Source organism: Mastomys coucha, unplaced genomic scaffold (assembly GCF_008632895.1).
Source record: "Mastomys coucha isolate ucsf_1 unplaced genomic scaffold, UCSF_Mcou_1 pScaffold21, whole genome shotgun sequence".
Classification (NCBI taxonomy): Eukaryota; Metazoa; Chordata; class Mammalia; order Rodentia; family Muridae; genus Mastomys; species Mastomys coucha.
In genome coordinates, this window is record NW_022196904.1 from 135,810,641 (window position 1) to 135,826,011 (window position 15,371).

At 49.9% G+C, this 15,371-nt stretch overlaps 1 protein-coding gene across 1 annotated transcript in view; it reads right to left on the bottom strand.

The window, feature by feature from the left end:
* Rhod (ras homolog family member D) overlaps positions 1-12,597 on the bottom strand; it is a 14,090-nt gene extending 1,493 nt beyond the window's left edge. The window contains exons 1-3 of the mRNA XM_031389180.1: positions 12,389-12,597; positions 4,645-4,732; positions 3,891-4,000 (exon numbers count right to left, since the gene is read on the bottom strand). Coding sequence (XP_031245040.1) covers positions 3,891-4,000; positions 4,645-4,732; positions 12,389-12,520 — 330 coding nt within the window. The 5' untranslated portion in view covers positions 12,521-12,597. The remainder of the gene's footprint in view (positions 1-3,890; positions 4,001-4,644; positions 4,733-12,388) is intronic.
* Positions 12,598-15,371: the final 2,774 nt, after the last annotated feature.

The following is a 15,371-nucleotide window of genomic DNA, read 5'->3' on the forward strand; positions in this document are numbered from 1 at the left end:
CTGTCCTGGAATTCACTGTGTAGACTAGAACGGCCTCAAACTCAGATCCACCTGCCTCTGCCTCCCAGCTCTGGGATTAAAGTGTGTGCCACCATGCCTGGCTATAATTTTCTTGCATTTTGTCAGCATGCATATCTGCAGCATCTGTGCCTGCACAGATTCTCTTGGAGTCAGACGTGGGCTTCTGATGCTCCCAGACCGGAGTTACAGGCACCTGTGAGCTGCTATGTGGGTGCTGGGAGTCAAACCCTGTGGAAGAGCAGCCGATGCCCTTGACCTCAAAGCTGTCTCTCCAGCCCCCATGTGTATTTTAATGCCTTACTGGCAGATTCTGTAGCTGAGCTCATTACAGATGCAGTCAGTAAGACATAGAGGACTGTATAACTTAGCCTTGGTCACGGTCACATGATTGGCATGATTGGTAACGGAGGGATCTGAGCCCAGTAGGTGGGGCTTAGAGTCCAGCTTCTCCCTCTATCACCAGCAAGGTAAGGGCTGCTTTGGCTACCTTTCAAAATGGGCCAAATATGCATTTATTTAAAAGTAACTAAGTCAGATATGGTGGCACAGAGCTTTAATACCATAACTTGGGAGGCAGAAGTAGGAGGATCTCTGTGAGTTTAAGGTTAGCCTGGTTTGCTAGCCTGGTCTACACAGTGAATTCCAGGATATCTGGGGTTAGGCAGAAAGATCTTGTCTCAGAAAGAAACAAAGAAAGAGAAAGAGAGAGGGAGGGAGGGGGGAGGGAGAGAGAGAAAGGGAAGGAGGAGGGGAGGGAGGGAGGGAGAGAGAGAAAGGGAAGGAGGAGGGGAGGGAGGGAGAGAGGGAGGGAGGGAGGGAGAGAGAGAGAGAGAGAGAGAGAGAGAGAGAGAGAGAGAGAGAGAGAGAGAGAGAGCAAGACCTTTGCCTCAACAGGAGGGAGGACCCCCAGAAGAACACTAGGGATGAGTTATTTTCGCCTTGACCACACATCTGGGGCACCAGAGATATAGAGGAGCTTTCTCATCTTCAGGAGTCCATGGCTGTTTGGTGGGCCACTCAGGAAAAGCTGCTAAAATTCTCTGGATCCTGGAACTAAATGGAGCTCAGGTAGTCTCTCCATACACACCAAGTCTGTTCTTGGGAAGGGGCTGCTGGGTGGCTCCACTGAACCCAACTGTGAGACCTCAGCTGGACCAAGCCTGTGAGAACCTAGACACCAGGATCACTTCCTTTAGAGCAGCCTGCACTGGGTTCAGGACCTGCTCTTCTGGCTCTCCCAGTTCTCCCCATTCTGCCCCTCCTCTCCCACTGGCTCTCCTCTTCACTAGCTAGTCTGGCGACTTGGGTGGCCTCCTCAGCTCCCTTGGCTGTACCCTGCCCAACTGGTGGCTCCTCAATGGTTTCCTAGGCCAGCTCCACACTCCCTACAGAGGACCTGCTGTTTCCAGCTACCAGAGACCTGTTTAACCTCACTCTATCCCAGGCTGCTCCTCACCCTGGGGAGGAGGTAACTGCCTTCTGCTTGCTGTGGTCTAGCTTCTTCTCTTTTATCCACCCATACGCGATCAGCAAATCCTGGGGCTCTGCCTTATAGGAGAATTCAGAATCTACCCACTGTTTCCAGTGCATCAGAGGCACCACTATCCCTCGCCCCCGCCCCTAATATCTGTAAGGGCCTGGTGCAGAGGGGTGTTGAGGAATGCATGTGAGGACGATAAGTTAACAAACACTCATGTAAACGTTGGAGCAGCGCACACTCCAAGGCACATTCTGTTTACTTTTTTGGGACAGTTTCACTGTGCATCCCTGGCTAGTTGGGGGGACTTACTATGTTGACAGGGGTGGCTTCAAACTCAAAGAGATTGCCTTGCCTGTCTTTATTTTTTTTTTTCCCTTTGGTTTTTTTGAGACAGGGTTTCTCTGTATAGCCCTGGCTGTCCTGGAACTCACTTTGTAGACCAGGCTGACCTCGAACTCAGAAACCCACCGGCCTCTGCCTCCCAAGGGCTGGGATTAAAGGCGTATGCCACCACTGCCTAGCATTGCCTGTCCTTCTTGAGTGCTGGGATTGTTACCATGCCAGGCATGACAAGGTTTTTGTTTGTTTTATTTCTTTTTTTTTTTTTTGAATGCTATTATCTTCCCTCCCCCACTCTTATCGAAAACATGACAATTTCTTAACGTTGTTGCTGCCACTTCCTTACTGTTGTCTTTCCTTATGCTGTCACCGCCCAAGGGAACCTGGCCATGTACTGCTTGTGTGGAGGCCTTGGCAAGCAGTGGGTGAGGGGCTGTGCCATGGCTGGGCAGAAGAACTCAAAGGATTGGCTCTTTGATCCTTGCGGGTAGCCTTGGGAAGCCCTCTCGATTTTAGGGCATCATGAGAGACCACTGACTACCAACAATGGCAGGAATGGAGTGGACAGGCAAGAGCAATTAGTGTTGGACTTTACAGTTCCCATGACTTCCACGAGGCCCCGGCTAGGGAGACAGCCTCTGAGTCACCCAGCCTTCTCAGCAGAGTCAGAAGGGAAAAAGCCAGTGTTCTAACCTGTAGCTGAGGACAGGCAGGAGCTGCTGGAGTGAGAGTCAGAGGAGAGACCCAGCAGCCATACTTCTATGTGTCCCGAACAAGCTGCTGTCTTGTTCTGGGTCTTACATTACCTATGTATCCATCAAACCCAGACATATCTAAGACTTGCCAAGCTTTTTTTTTTTTTGGACAGGGTTTCACAATGAATCCCTGAATTCACTAGGAATAGCTCACTGTGTAGACCAGGTTGGCCTCAGACTGCTATAGACTGCCTGCCTCTGCCTCCTGGGTACTGGGATTAAAGGCATGTGCCACTATGTCTAGCACTTTTTTTTTTCTTTTTAATGTGTCTGCATGTTTTGTCTGTGTACCATGTGCACACTGTGCCTGTGGAGGCCAGAAGAGGACATTAGATCCCCTGGAACAGGGGTGATAGGCAGTTATAAACTACTGTATAGGCGCTGGGATCTGGGATCCTCTGGAAGAGCAACCAGTGCTCTTAACCTCTCAGTCATCTCCAGACCATACACTTAAAAAATATTCACTTAAAAATTTTTAGTTTATTAGATGAGTATTTTACCTGCGTGTATGTATATGCACCACATACATGTCTGACCATAGAGTTCAAAAGAAGATGTCCAATCTCCTGGAGCTGGAGTTATGAATGGTTGTGAACAACACATGGGTGCTGGGAACTGAGCCTTGGTCCTCTGCAAGAGCAACAAGTGCTCTTAGCTACTAAGCTATCTCTTCAAACCCTTTATTATTTTTAAAAATAATGTGTGTGCATATGTATTTGCCTGTAGCTAAAGTTACAGGTGGATGTTAGTGCTCTCGTTCTCTCTCTCTCTCGTTCTCTCTCATTCTCTCTCTCTCTCTCTCTCTCTCTCTCTCTCTCTCTCTCTCTCTCTCTCTCTCTCTCTCTCTCTCTCTCTCTCTCTCCTCATTGTGTATCTGTGAATGGCCTGGAACTCACTATGTAAACCAGGCTAGCCTCAAACTCATAGAAATACCCATGCCTCTGCCACTCTAGTGCTGGGATTAAAGACCCATGCCCAAGCTCAGTAATGTCCTCTTAACCACTGAGTCATCAGCCCAGCCCCAGGCCTGCCAAGCTTTGACAGCTGACAGGATAAAGAATGATGAGCAGAACCGGGTGGTGGTGGCACACACCTTTAATCTCAGCATTTGAGAGGCAGAGGCAGGCAGACTTCTGATTTCGAGGCCAGTCTGGTCTACAGAGTGAGTTCCAGGACAGCCAGGGCTACACAGAGAAACCCTGTCTTGAAAAAAACAAACAAACAAACAAACAAAAAAGAGTGATGAGCAGTGGCCTGGAGATTGACATTATGTCCTCCATCACCCCAGCACCTACCCGGTTGGAGATGTTGTCAAAGCTGTTTGGATTGGTCACATCGAAGCAGAGAAGCAAAACATTGGCATCAGGATAGAACAAGGGCCGAAGGCGGTCATAGTCATCTTGCCCTAGGCAAAGGAGAGGAGTCACTGCCTGTGGTCCTCCCGCCTGCTCTCAGCATCTCTCCAACACCAGGGAGGTCATCACGACCTGGGCTTTTGGAGGGCAGGGTCAAGTTTTGTATCTCATGTGGATGTCCCTTTGGGGTGGCTCTTTCTTGGCCTGCTTGTGGTTTGCAGCACAGGCAGCCTTGGCCTGGAGAAGCCATGGTTGGAAGATCCTATTCCAGGGGTGAGTGTGCAGCAGAGGCCAGGCTTAGGAACCCGCTTTGCTCTTGCTTGTGCAGTGAAGGCAAGAGCCAACATGACGCCAACAAAGGGGTCTGAGCGGGTTGAATAGAGGGAGCTTTGGAGCCCTGCTGAGTTTGGTTTTGAGCTAACCCGTGTATGAGCCAGGCCAGGAGCCTTCGGGGCACAGACCAAGGTCAGGAGGTATCAGAGAAGCTACATTCAGGGTACAAAGCTTAGGAGGCCAGGACCAGCCCATCTCTGACTGCCCTGGGCAGGAGATGTGGGCACATGCAGGTGAGGGTTGAGTTTCCTAGGGCCCCTCCTGCTGCCAGTGCTGTTCTCTGGAGACTGGCTCGCCTCCTGGTTCACAAGCCACTAGGGTTCCCCTTCTCTTTCCTGCCTCCCCTAAAGTCCCCACCTACCGGCTGTGTCCCAGATTTGGAGGCACACAGGTTTACCCTTCATTTGCAGAGTGGTGCAATAGCGCTCAAACACTGTGGGACTGTAGCTCTGAAAAAGAAAGGGGACAGTTAAGCTTTTGAGGGTTCTGGGGCAAGCCAGATCCCCAGGAATGTCTACACAACAACCCCTCACTATAGTTGTTTCTTCTGAGAAGGCTCCCAGTTCTCAGTGACCAGGCTTGGGGAAAGGCTTAGAGCTTGGTGCCAGGAAGGTCCCCATCCTCCTCGGTCGTGTTTTCCTTGATTGTAAACGGGAAGACCGAAGTCCCTCTAGTAGAGTAGAACATTACATTTAGGAGTCAGGTGCTTGGCACACAGCCTGGTACAAAACAGGCATGCCCTACATGCTGGCTTACTGGCATTCGCTTTGTCCAGTACCCACTTGTGAGCTCTCCCCTGAGATCTTCCCTCTTCCTGGGAAGACATTAACCTACACCAGCTTCTCCCCTTGTTCATTCATACATTCATGTAGCCCTTTCTCCAGGCCTAGCTCTGGGCACTGGGAAGCCTGTGCTAAAGAGGATTCAGCCTGTCTTGGGGAGCTCAGACTCTCTTTACTTCCCTCCTTCTGTTTTAAATAGATTCTCATAAACCCCAGGCTGGTTTTGATTCCTGATTCTTCTGTCACCAGCCCCTACATGCTAGGATTAAAAGTGTGGAACATCCTACCGCTCCTGACTTCTTTTCCTTTGAGTTGGGATCTTGCTAGCCTAAACTATACTTGAATTCATGGCTGTCCTCCTTCCTCAGCCTCTTTGGTAGTGAGATCACCAGCAAGTATGACCAGGCCTGTTCTTGCTGCCTGCAGGCCTGGATGTAGAATTCCCAGTAATTTCTCCAGCCTGGCACAAAACAGGCATGCCCTGTCTGCCTACGGACAGCCATGCTGATAATGGACGAATCTCTGAAACTGTAAGCAAGCCCCCAATTAAATGCTTTCCTTTATAAGCATTCCTTGGTCAGCCCAGTGGTGGTAGCACAAGCCTGTGTCTCTGTGACTTCAAGGCCAGCCTGGCCTACCGAGCTTGTTTCAGGATTACGAGCTTCACAAAGAAACCCTGTCCCAAAACAACAAAAAGAGTTGCCTTGGTTGTGGTGTTTCTTCATAGCAATAGAACGGTTCTTTTCTAAAAATATTCTATTTCTTTTGAGATGGTCTCTATATAGCCCTGGTGTCCTGGAACTCACTATGTAAACCCACCTGCCTCTGCCTCTCAAGAACTGAGATTAACACACCCAGCTCCTTTTTTTTTTTTTTTTTTTTTTTTTTTTTTGCCTACATGTACGTATGTGCACTACATGTGTGCCATGTACGCAGGAAGTCAGAAGAAAGCAGAAGATCTCCTGGAACTGGAGTTACTGACACTTGGATCTACCATGTGGATATTGCGTCTTCTGCAAGAGTATCAGGCACTGAGCCATCTCTCCAGACACCACTACCCCCCTTTATTTTTTTTTGAGTTTTTGAGACATGGTCTCACTGTGTAACCTTGCTACATAGACCTGATTGGCCTAGAACATATAGAAATACACTTGCCTCTGCCTCTTGAGTGCTGGGATTAAAGGCATCCACCATCATGCTTGGCTTTTGCTTTTGTTTTGTTTTGTTGTTTCGAGATAGGGTTTCTCTGTGTAGCCCTGGCTGTCCTGGAACTCACTCTGTAGAACAGGCTGGCCTCGAACTCAGAAATCCACCTGCCTCTGCCTCCCAAGTGCTGGGATTAAAGGCATGCGCCACCACTGCCTGGTGAGGAGGCTTCTTTTTGAGATGGGGTTTTGCTATATAGCCCAGTCTCAACTAGAGCTTACAATCCTCTTTGGTTTTCACTTTCTGAATACTGGAATTAGAGACATAGATCACCATGCATGGCTCCTCTCAAACCTCATAAATCTGAAGATTCCTGTCACACACTCCCTGTCTCAGCCTGCCTTTTCTGATCCTCCCTGCCACACACACACACAGGCCCTGGTTGTGGCTCCTCCAGAGTGGGTTACCCAGAGCACAATCCCTGTGTTGGCTGGTCTTATGTCAACTTGACCATAAACTAGAGTTATCTGAAAGGAAGGAACCTTAATGCCTCCATAAGATCCAGCTGTAGGGCATTTCTTAATTAGTGATTGATGGGGGAGGGCCTAGCCCATTGTGGGTGGTGCCATCCCTGGGTTAGTGGTCCTGGGTTCCATAAGAAGGCAGGTTGAACAAGCCAAGGGAAGGCGCCCAGTAAGCTGTACCCGTCCATGGCTTCTGCATCAGCTCCTGCTTCTACATTTCTGCCCTCTTTGACTTCCTTTGATGACGAACAGCATTATAGAAGTATAAGCTGAATAAACCCTTTCCTCCCCAACTTGCTTTTTGGTCATGGTTTTTCAGAGCGGCAATAGAAACAGTCCCCTATCCCACCACAGACTTGTCCACTGGAGACTGGCTGACCTCCTTGGTTCAGAAAGAATTGGGGTTCTCCTCTTTTCTGCCCCTCCCAAAGCCCTGTACCAATCTGCTTTTGTCCCAGATTTGGAGATACACCCTCTCTACAATGGTTGAAGAGTGAACATGACAGGTTTGATAGCTAGATCAAACGCTAGGAACCTTTGCAGAATAGGACCTGAGCCACAGGTAATAACATTTGCCAAACTGCTGCTTCTGCAGCCTTTTGCTGGGAGCAACTCTTGACCTCCTGGTCTTGTCATTGGTTTGTTATTTGAACCAGGGTCTCCTGTAGCCAAGGAACACCTTGAACTTTTGATCTTCCTGGTTCCATCTCCTGAATCCTGCAAACACAGACAGGCACCACCACATCTAGTTTGTGTGATGGTGGAGACTGAATCCAGGACTTTGTGACAGTTGAGCACTCTAGCACCTGAGCTCTAGCCCTAGCCCCCATTTGTTTATTTTTTATTACATTTATTGGGGGGGGGTTACACATGGCAGAGTACCCATGTAGAGGTCAGAGAACAACCCTCAGGGGTCTGTGATCTCCTACTATGTGGGTCCTGTGGATGGAACTCAGGCTGTCAGGTTGGTGGGCAGTGCCTTTACCTGCTGGGCAATCCTCTCCCTCTCTCCCCTTTCTTTGTTAGGTAAGTTCTAACTATAGCTCAGAATGGCCTGCAACCTAACTGCAGGTTTTCTGCCTCAGCCTCTGAGTGCTGGGATGACAGGCGTGAGCCATCATTCCAGGCTCTCTTGGCCAGGGCTGGCTTGGAGGGTCATGATGTGGTGATCCCTAGTCTCCTCCTTCCCATGTCAGGCAGGGCTCCTACTTGCCTGTGACTCAGTAGGACTTCATGCCTGCCTGTCTGTCAGTCCTCTGAGTCAAGCTCTGGCCAGCTGGGAGGGGCAATCATAGAGATGGGCACCTGAAGCATGCAGGGGAAAGAAGAGTAGGCACCTTGAGAAATATGGAGAAGATGGCATGGGGCATGGATATTCTGTTCTCCTATGGATAGGAACAGACAAGGGCTCAGGCAGCCTTCCTGCCCCTCTGTACATGCTCTACCCTTGGGCACTTTTTTCCTCCTGGGTAGTTCAAGGATTGTACTGGCTTTGAGATCAAATGAGCATGGCTTAGGACCCAGTTCTGACCACTACCAGCTGAACATGGCCTTGGACCTGTACCATCACTGGTTAAGAGAAAGAGTGTCATCTCAGGATGCAAATGAAGACCTGGTCCAGCACTTATGGTCACTAGTCACCTGCTTGACATTGTCCACACCAGCCCTGTCATCCCCCTGGATATTTCCTTTCCCATCCCCACCTGTGGCGGTTTGAATAGGTTTGGTCCCCACAGACTGGTGGATTTGGATGCTTGGCTTATAGGTAGAGGCACTATTAGGAGGTGTGGCCTTATTGGAAGAAGTGTGTCACTGTGGGTGCTGGCTTTGATGTCCCCTATGCTCAAGCTATGTCCAGTGTAGCACACAGTCTTCTGCTGTTGTCTGCAGATCAAGCTGAAGAATTCTCAGTTCTTTCTCAAGCACCAAGCCTGCCTTTACACTGCCATGCTTCCTGCCATGACCATAATGGACTGAACCTCTGATACTGTAAGCCAGCCCCAGTTAAATGCTGTCCTTTAGAAGAGTTGCCATGGTCATGGGGTTTCTTTACAGCAATAAAACCCTAATTAAGACACCAACTGTAAGCTGGGCGGTGGTGGCGCACGCCTTTAATCCCAGCACTTGGGAGGCAGAGGCAGGCAGATTTCTGAGTTCGAGGCCAGCCTGGGCTACAGAGTGAGTTCGAGGACAGCCAGGGCTACATAGAGAAACTCCGTCTCAAAAAAAAAAAGGGCTGGAGAGATGGCTCAGCAGTTAAGAGCACTGACTGCTCTTCCAGAGGTCCTGAGTTCAAATCCCAGCAACCACATGGTGGCTCACAACCATCTGTAATGAGATCTGATGCCCTCTTCTGGTGTGTCTGGAGACAGCTACAGCGAACTTATATATAATAAATAAATAAATCTTTAAAAAAGAAAAAAAAAAAGACACCAACTGTAGTCTCTGGCCTCTGCCCTAGAGCAAGGATCACAGTGGAGACACCTCTGCATTAGAGACCCAGTTTGGTCACTCACATAGCAGTTGAGGGCCTACAACAAAACTCTTGGGAGACACAGACCAGTGTCTCACAAACACCTGTGATGTGGCCTCAGCCCACTGCTCTCTAAACACTTGACTCCCACAACCTCAGTAACAGCAAGAAGCTCTGAGGGGAGTGGACCAGGCAGACAGCGCTGGCGCTGTCCACTCCAGCCACCTGCCTCTTCTGAGGTCATCAATCCCTGCTCCTGACAGCAGACAGACCTGAGGTGAGCTGGAAGGGCTGTGTTAGCTGCATCCCTGAGAAGTGTCACTGCCTTACCTTACTTTGGAATGTGACTTTATACCTTTTGTGGTGTTCTTTGCCCCGACTCCCTAGGCAGAAGTGACTAATCTTATCTGTTTTGTTCAGGAAGAGACACAAAGCCTGGCTTGAGTTGACCCAGGACAGAGATGACTCAATCTTGGTTCTGCCCTCCTGGGGTTCACAGATAGGTGACCATTACAGAAGGAGGACAGGGTTTCCCAGGTAGGACTGCAGACTTGAATAGTTCCGCAGGTGAGTGCTTGCTCCCACCTCCTGTTCCTGTCTTGTAAACCACTAAGAATGGCTGTGTTCTCAGTGCTACCTGAGACTTCTTGGGAAGAGGTCTCTCCTTGCCCCATAAGCTCTATTTTGCCCCTTTGGCCATAAACTTGAAGTTGGAGGTTAGCAGGTGAAGATAAGAGGCTTCTCCAACCATCCATTCTCTCCTCTGCGCTTTGCTGAAGACAGAAAGCCTGGAAGACAGGAACCTGGGCAGTGGAGGTGGCTTCAGATGTCATGGAATGCAAGGGTGACCTGAGCACCAGATCAGAGCTACTACCCTCATGTTTTCCTCAAAAGGCTCTGCCTGCAGTCACACTTGGGAGGTGGAGGCAAGAAGGTTAGAAGGCATCCTTGGGGCTGGAGAGATGGCTCAGCAGTTGAGATCACTGACTGCTCTTCCAAAGGTCCTGAGTTCCCAGCAACCACATGGTGGCTCACAGCTATCTATATAGGGTCCCATGGCTTCTTTTGGTATATCTGAAGACAGCTACAATGTACTCATATAAATAAAATAAATAAATCTTTTTTTTAAGGGGCATCATTGGCTATATATTGAATCTGAGGTCAGTCTGGATTACTTAAGACCGAGACCTTGTCTCACGGTACCAGCTGGCCAGCAGCATCACACTCCTGCAGTCCCAAGCAGACAGGCAAATCTCTGTGTCTGAGGCTAGTCTGGTCTATAGAGAAAATTCTAGGACAGCTAGGCTACACATACAGAGAAGCCCTGTCTCTAATAGTGGTATTTCATATCTGTAGTCCCAGCATTATGGAAGCAGAGGCAGGAGGATCATTGATTTGAGATGAATGTAGACTACATACAGAGACTTTGTCTCAAAAACAAAACTAACTTGCTAACTAACTAAAATATAATTAAAAAAGAGCCCTCTCTCATGCCAGGGACTTCCTAGACAAAGGCAGTCTAAGGATAAGGTTGATCCACACCCCCCCCCCCCCCCCCCCCCCCCCCGTGACCACTCTGGTCTTCTGTCACTCCAGTGTGTCCTGTAAAACATATATAGTTCATGAGTCTCTCAAGTGATGGCACATGCCTTTAATCCGAGCACTTGGGAGGCAGAGGTCAGCCAGGTCAGAGTAAGTTCTAGGGCAGCCAGGACTACACACAGAAACCCTGTCTTGAAAAACCACAAAAAACAAAAACAAAAATCAACCTATACACAGTTCGTGGACTTAAAGGTGTTTCCATATGAAATTGGTATGGCTCCTGCTGTCAATGTCACCGTCTAGAATGTCTGACCCAGGACAGTGATGCCGAGCCACGCCCCCCCCTTTAGGTGCCTCCTCTGATCTCTTGGTTCCCATGATGGTTGGGTTCCCATGGGGAGTACCTAAAGACCTGAAAAATATCTCTTATACTTAAAAACAAGCAAACAAACAAAACAAAAAACAAAAAACAAAAACTGTGTAACTGGTCAAAGGAGGTGACGTCAGCTTTGCATACCACAAAACCAAAGGCTCTGAGATGGGTGGCACATACATTTAATCTCAGCAATCCTTGGGCAAAGAGACAGGAGACTGAGTGTTCAAGGCCTCCACAGTAATATCCTGTCTCGAAAACAAAACAGAAACCACTAAAGTAAAAATACAACCCCCCACCCCCTCAACCCCCCCACAAAAAACCATAAAAACCACTGGTATTCGGAGTGGCAAACAAGACTGTGCCCTATTTGCCAGATCAGCTTCTCTGGCCCCTTCCGTCAAACTGTCCACCTCTGCATAATCCCAGAGGCCAGATGGATGTAGGGACAGGAAAAGATATGCTGCTGAAGGCAGACCCACAGACGCCCAGACTCCTCGAGGAGGCACAGAAAGAGGGCTCAGCCACTGTCCTAGTCATGAGATCTACTGAATTGTCTGGACAGTCTGTCAAGGACTCACAGACACAAGCCTAGACAGCCAGGATGCACCAGGTACTGACTGAGCCTTCAGCCTCACTGTCCCAACTCCCTTCCCCCTATCAGGTTGCTCTGGGAAACTGAGGCTTAGTTAGAGTCGAAGCAAGGCATAAGGAGAATCGGAGTCGTCAGAGAAAGGTTTGTGTACCAGTTTTCCTCTCTAAGGTGAAGCATGGGGATGTGCACCCTAGTGAGTTGGGTTGAAGAAGAGGTGGGGTCGCCCGACGAACATCACTTACTAACTTTCAGCACTCTTCTATACGCTCAGGTAGGGGTTGTTAGTCCTATCAGGCAGTTAAGGAAACAGGCACAGAGAGGGTAAGGGACGTGCCCAAAGGCACACAGCTGTAAGAGGCAAAGGCTTGATTCTACTGCTGCCAGTCGAGCTCCAAAGTCCTCACACTCTCTTCGCCAAGTAGTGACAACTGCTCTCTTAGGGATTTGCTATTTTCCCAGGTGGCCTAATTCAGTCGCTGGGACACCCCTCCCCCTAAGTGCCATTAGTCCCACTTCGCTCCCACTGGCTAAAACTGAAAAACTCTTGCCTTCGACGCCAGGCCCTGCTGAGATTCCCCCTAGGAGGCTAGAGCTGGGTTCTTTCGAGGCAGCTCTAAGCAGACCCGCACATGGGGGTGTCCCAGCGCAGGGCCAAGGGTGAGGCACTCACCTCTGGGAAGGCCCCGTTGGCGAAGACCATCATCAGGGACGTCTTCCCGCAGCCCCCGTCGCCCACCAGGACCACCTTGACCGAGCGCCCGCTGTTCGGCGCGTCCTCTCCCGCAGCCTGGGACTCGTTCATCCCGGGCTGGTGGACGGCTGTGCGCTGAGCAGCAGGCGGTACGCGGCGGGCTGGCTGCGACGGGCGCGGGGCTGGCCCGGCGGGACAGGAATGTGGAAGGGGCGGGGCGGCGGGAGGAAGTGGGAGCGGGGCGGCCGGGCAGGAGGCGGCCCGGGAGGGGGTGCGGGGGACACCCAGCTCAGGTGAGAAGCCCCGGACAAGATGGGGGTGCGGCGCCCGACCAAAGGTGGACGCTCCTGGGGTCCGATTTCCTGGCGTCCTGTCTAGCTACTCAAGAAAGACTTTGGCAGCACCAACTGCATGCAGGCACTGAGGCCGCAGGGGTGGGCGGATACCTACGCCTCCAGAGGGCACCCAGGGCTCGGAGAGAAGTAGACAAGTACTTGGAGAGAGGCTGGGGACAGGGAAGGAGGAAGCACCTGGACATGGGTGGGAGGTGATTTTTTATGAATGAATGAATGAATGAATGAATGAATATGAGTTTCTGCTATTTGCGTACTTCCTCCAGATGTTGTAGGCCAGATGAGAAGGGAGTGGCCCGGGCATGCCCTTGTGGGCCACTGCAGGACCTCTTCAGCCAGCACCAGGAAGCTTCAATGAAGGTGAATTACCACGCGTCTCACCCAGGCAGCCAGTGATCTAGAGAAAACTATGGATTCTACATCTGTAGAGCTCAGAGCTGGCTCTGGTACATGGGTGATGTCATGAATGGTTCATATTATAGTATATAGTACGATGACCTTTAAATTTTATTTTTTGCCGGGTGTTGGTGGCGCACGCCTTTAATCCCAGCACTTGGGAGGCAGAGGCAAGCGGATTTCTTGAGTTCGAGGCCAGCCTGGTCTACAAAGTGAGTTCCAGGACAGCCAGAGCTACACAGAGAAACCCTGTCTCGAAAAACCAAAAAAAAAAAAAAAAAAAAAAAAAAAAAAAAAAAAAAGAAAAGAAAAGAAATTATTTTTTACGTGTGTAGCCGTTTTATCTGCATATATGTCTGTGCACCCTGGTGCCCTCTGCACTCGGAAGCTCTGGAAACTGGAATCACAGACATTATGATTCCACCATGTGAGTGAACCTGGTTCCACCATGTGAGTGAACCTGGGTCCTCTGGAAGAGCAGCCAATGTTCTTAACCTCTGAGCCATCTTTCCAGCTCTTTGGTATAATGTTTCATCAATGCAGATGGTCCTTAGTTTCTTAGAATCTGGGGACCCTGCGCTGTTCCAATCAAAACCTCTACTGTGAGAAGCCTAGAATGGGAGCTGTCCGACAGGAGAAAGGAAAAGGGGCTCTTCATCTAGGGTAGATAAGGAGGACCTTCTTCGGACGCGAGAGGCAGAGCCTTGAGGAAAAAGCAACAGAAGCGTTTCAAAAAGAACATCAAAGAGGCTGGAGCAAGGTAGCCACGCCCCCCACTTCTTGGCGACAGGACAGAGGGAGGGACTTGGCTGAGGAGCTGGTATCTGGATGGTGGAGCACTTTGGATTTCAGGAATAAATAAATCTTACTGTTCTCTAAGTCTCCGCACCCTTCTTTGTGATCAGATTTTTCTTTTTACCTTTTAGTGAGCGTAAGTGGGCTAGAAATGTAGCTTTGTTGCTAGAATGCTTAGCTAGCGCGCATGAAAGCCTCAGTCCCGTTCCCAGTTCCACATAAACCGGACTTGGAGAGCCATGCTTCTAATTCCAGTGCTGGTGAGGTGAAAGCAGGAAAATCTCAAGTTCAATGTCAGTTTGACTGTACAGTGAGTTCAAGGCCAGCCTGGGCTAGATATTCTGTCTATAAAAAGAGGGAGAAAGGTCTCACCTGCCTCCCCAGACCTCGGACTGGGCGTTCACATGGAAGCTAAGTGGAACACGTCAAAAGTCTTTGGGTTTCACCTCCCATCTCCACACTGGTCATGATTTCATCCCTCGCTGTATTCAAAGTCAGGCAGGTGAAAATGACCTTCAGCCCTATTTGATCCTTGCTGTATCTTGAAGAGGCAGTTTCCAGTTTCCCTCAGGGCCAGAGGTCAGCTGTATGGAGGGAGCCTCCCCGGCTCCACCTTTTGGATGCCCCTTCCCCGAAACTGCCACAGGGTTGGGCAGGACTTGGCATGAAGCTGGGCGTGTAGCTGAGCAGGATGCCCAGTAAAAGGAGTGGTGAGCAGGGGCCCTCCCCCAACTCTAGTCAGCTGTCAGCCTAGTCATCCAGCCGCTGTCCTCAGGCCAGCCTGGGAGGCAGGTGGAGCTAGACCAAGGGCGGAGGAAGCTGAGGCGGCCTTGGTTGCTAAAGAGATAATCACTCTAATGACACACTTGACAACTGTCACACTTTACAGTTTCTTTGTATACCTTATAATAATAACAGCACATACTAAAGGGTGATAGCTGCTATGCGGGAACTGTCCACCAGGAAGCAGGATTTGCTAGTTCCATTTTACAGAGAAGGAAAATGAAGTCTAGAGAGGGTGACTTCTTTTGTTTGTGTGTGTGTGTGTGTGTGTGTGTGTGTGTGTGTTTTGTTTTTTTTGAGACAGGGTTTCTCTGTGTAGCTCTGGCTGTCCTGGAACTCACTCTGTAGACCAGGCTGACCTGGAACTCAGAAATCCACCTGCCTCTGCCTCCCAAGTGCTGGGATTGAAGGCGTGCGCCACCACTGCCCTTCGAGAGGGTGACTTCTTAAGAGGGACCCGAAGGCTGTCCCCAAATCTCATTTCTTGCACATTATTGCTCTCAACTCTCACACTGTGAAATAGGCTTCTGATTCTTGTTTTGGAGACTCGAGGATTGAACCCCAGAGGGAGGCAGCTGCTTGGATTGGGCCAGTAATACCCAGTGCCAGGATTTGGTCTAACCATGTCCAGTCCA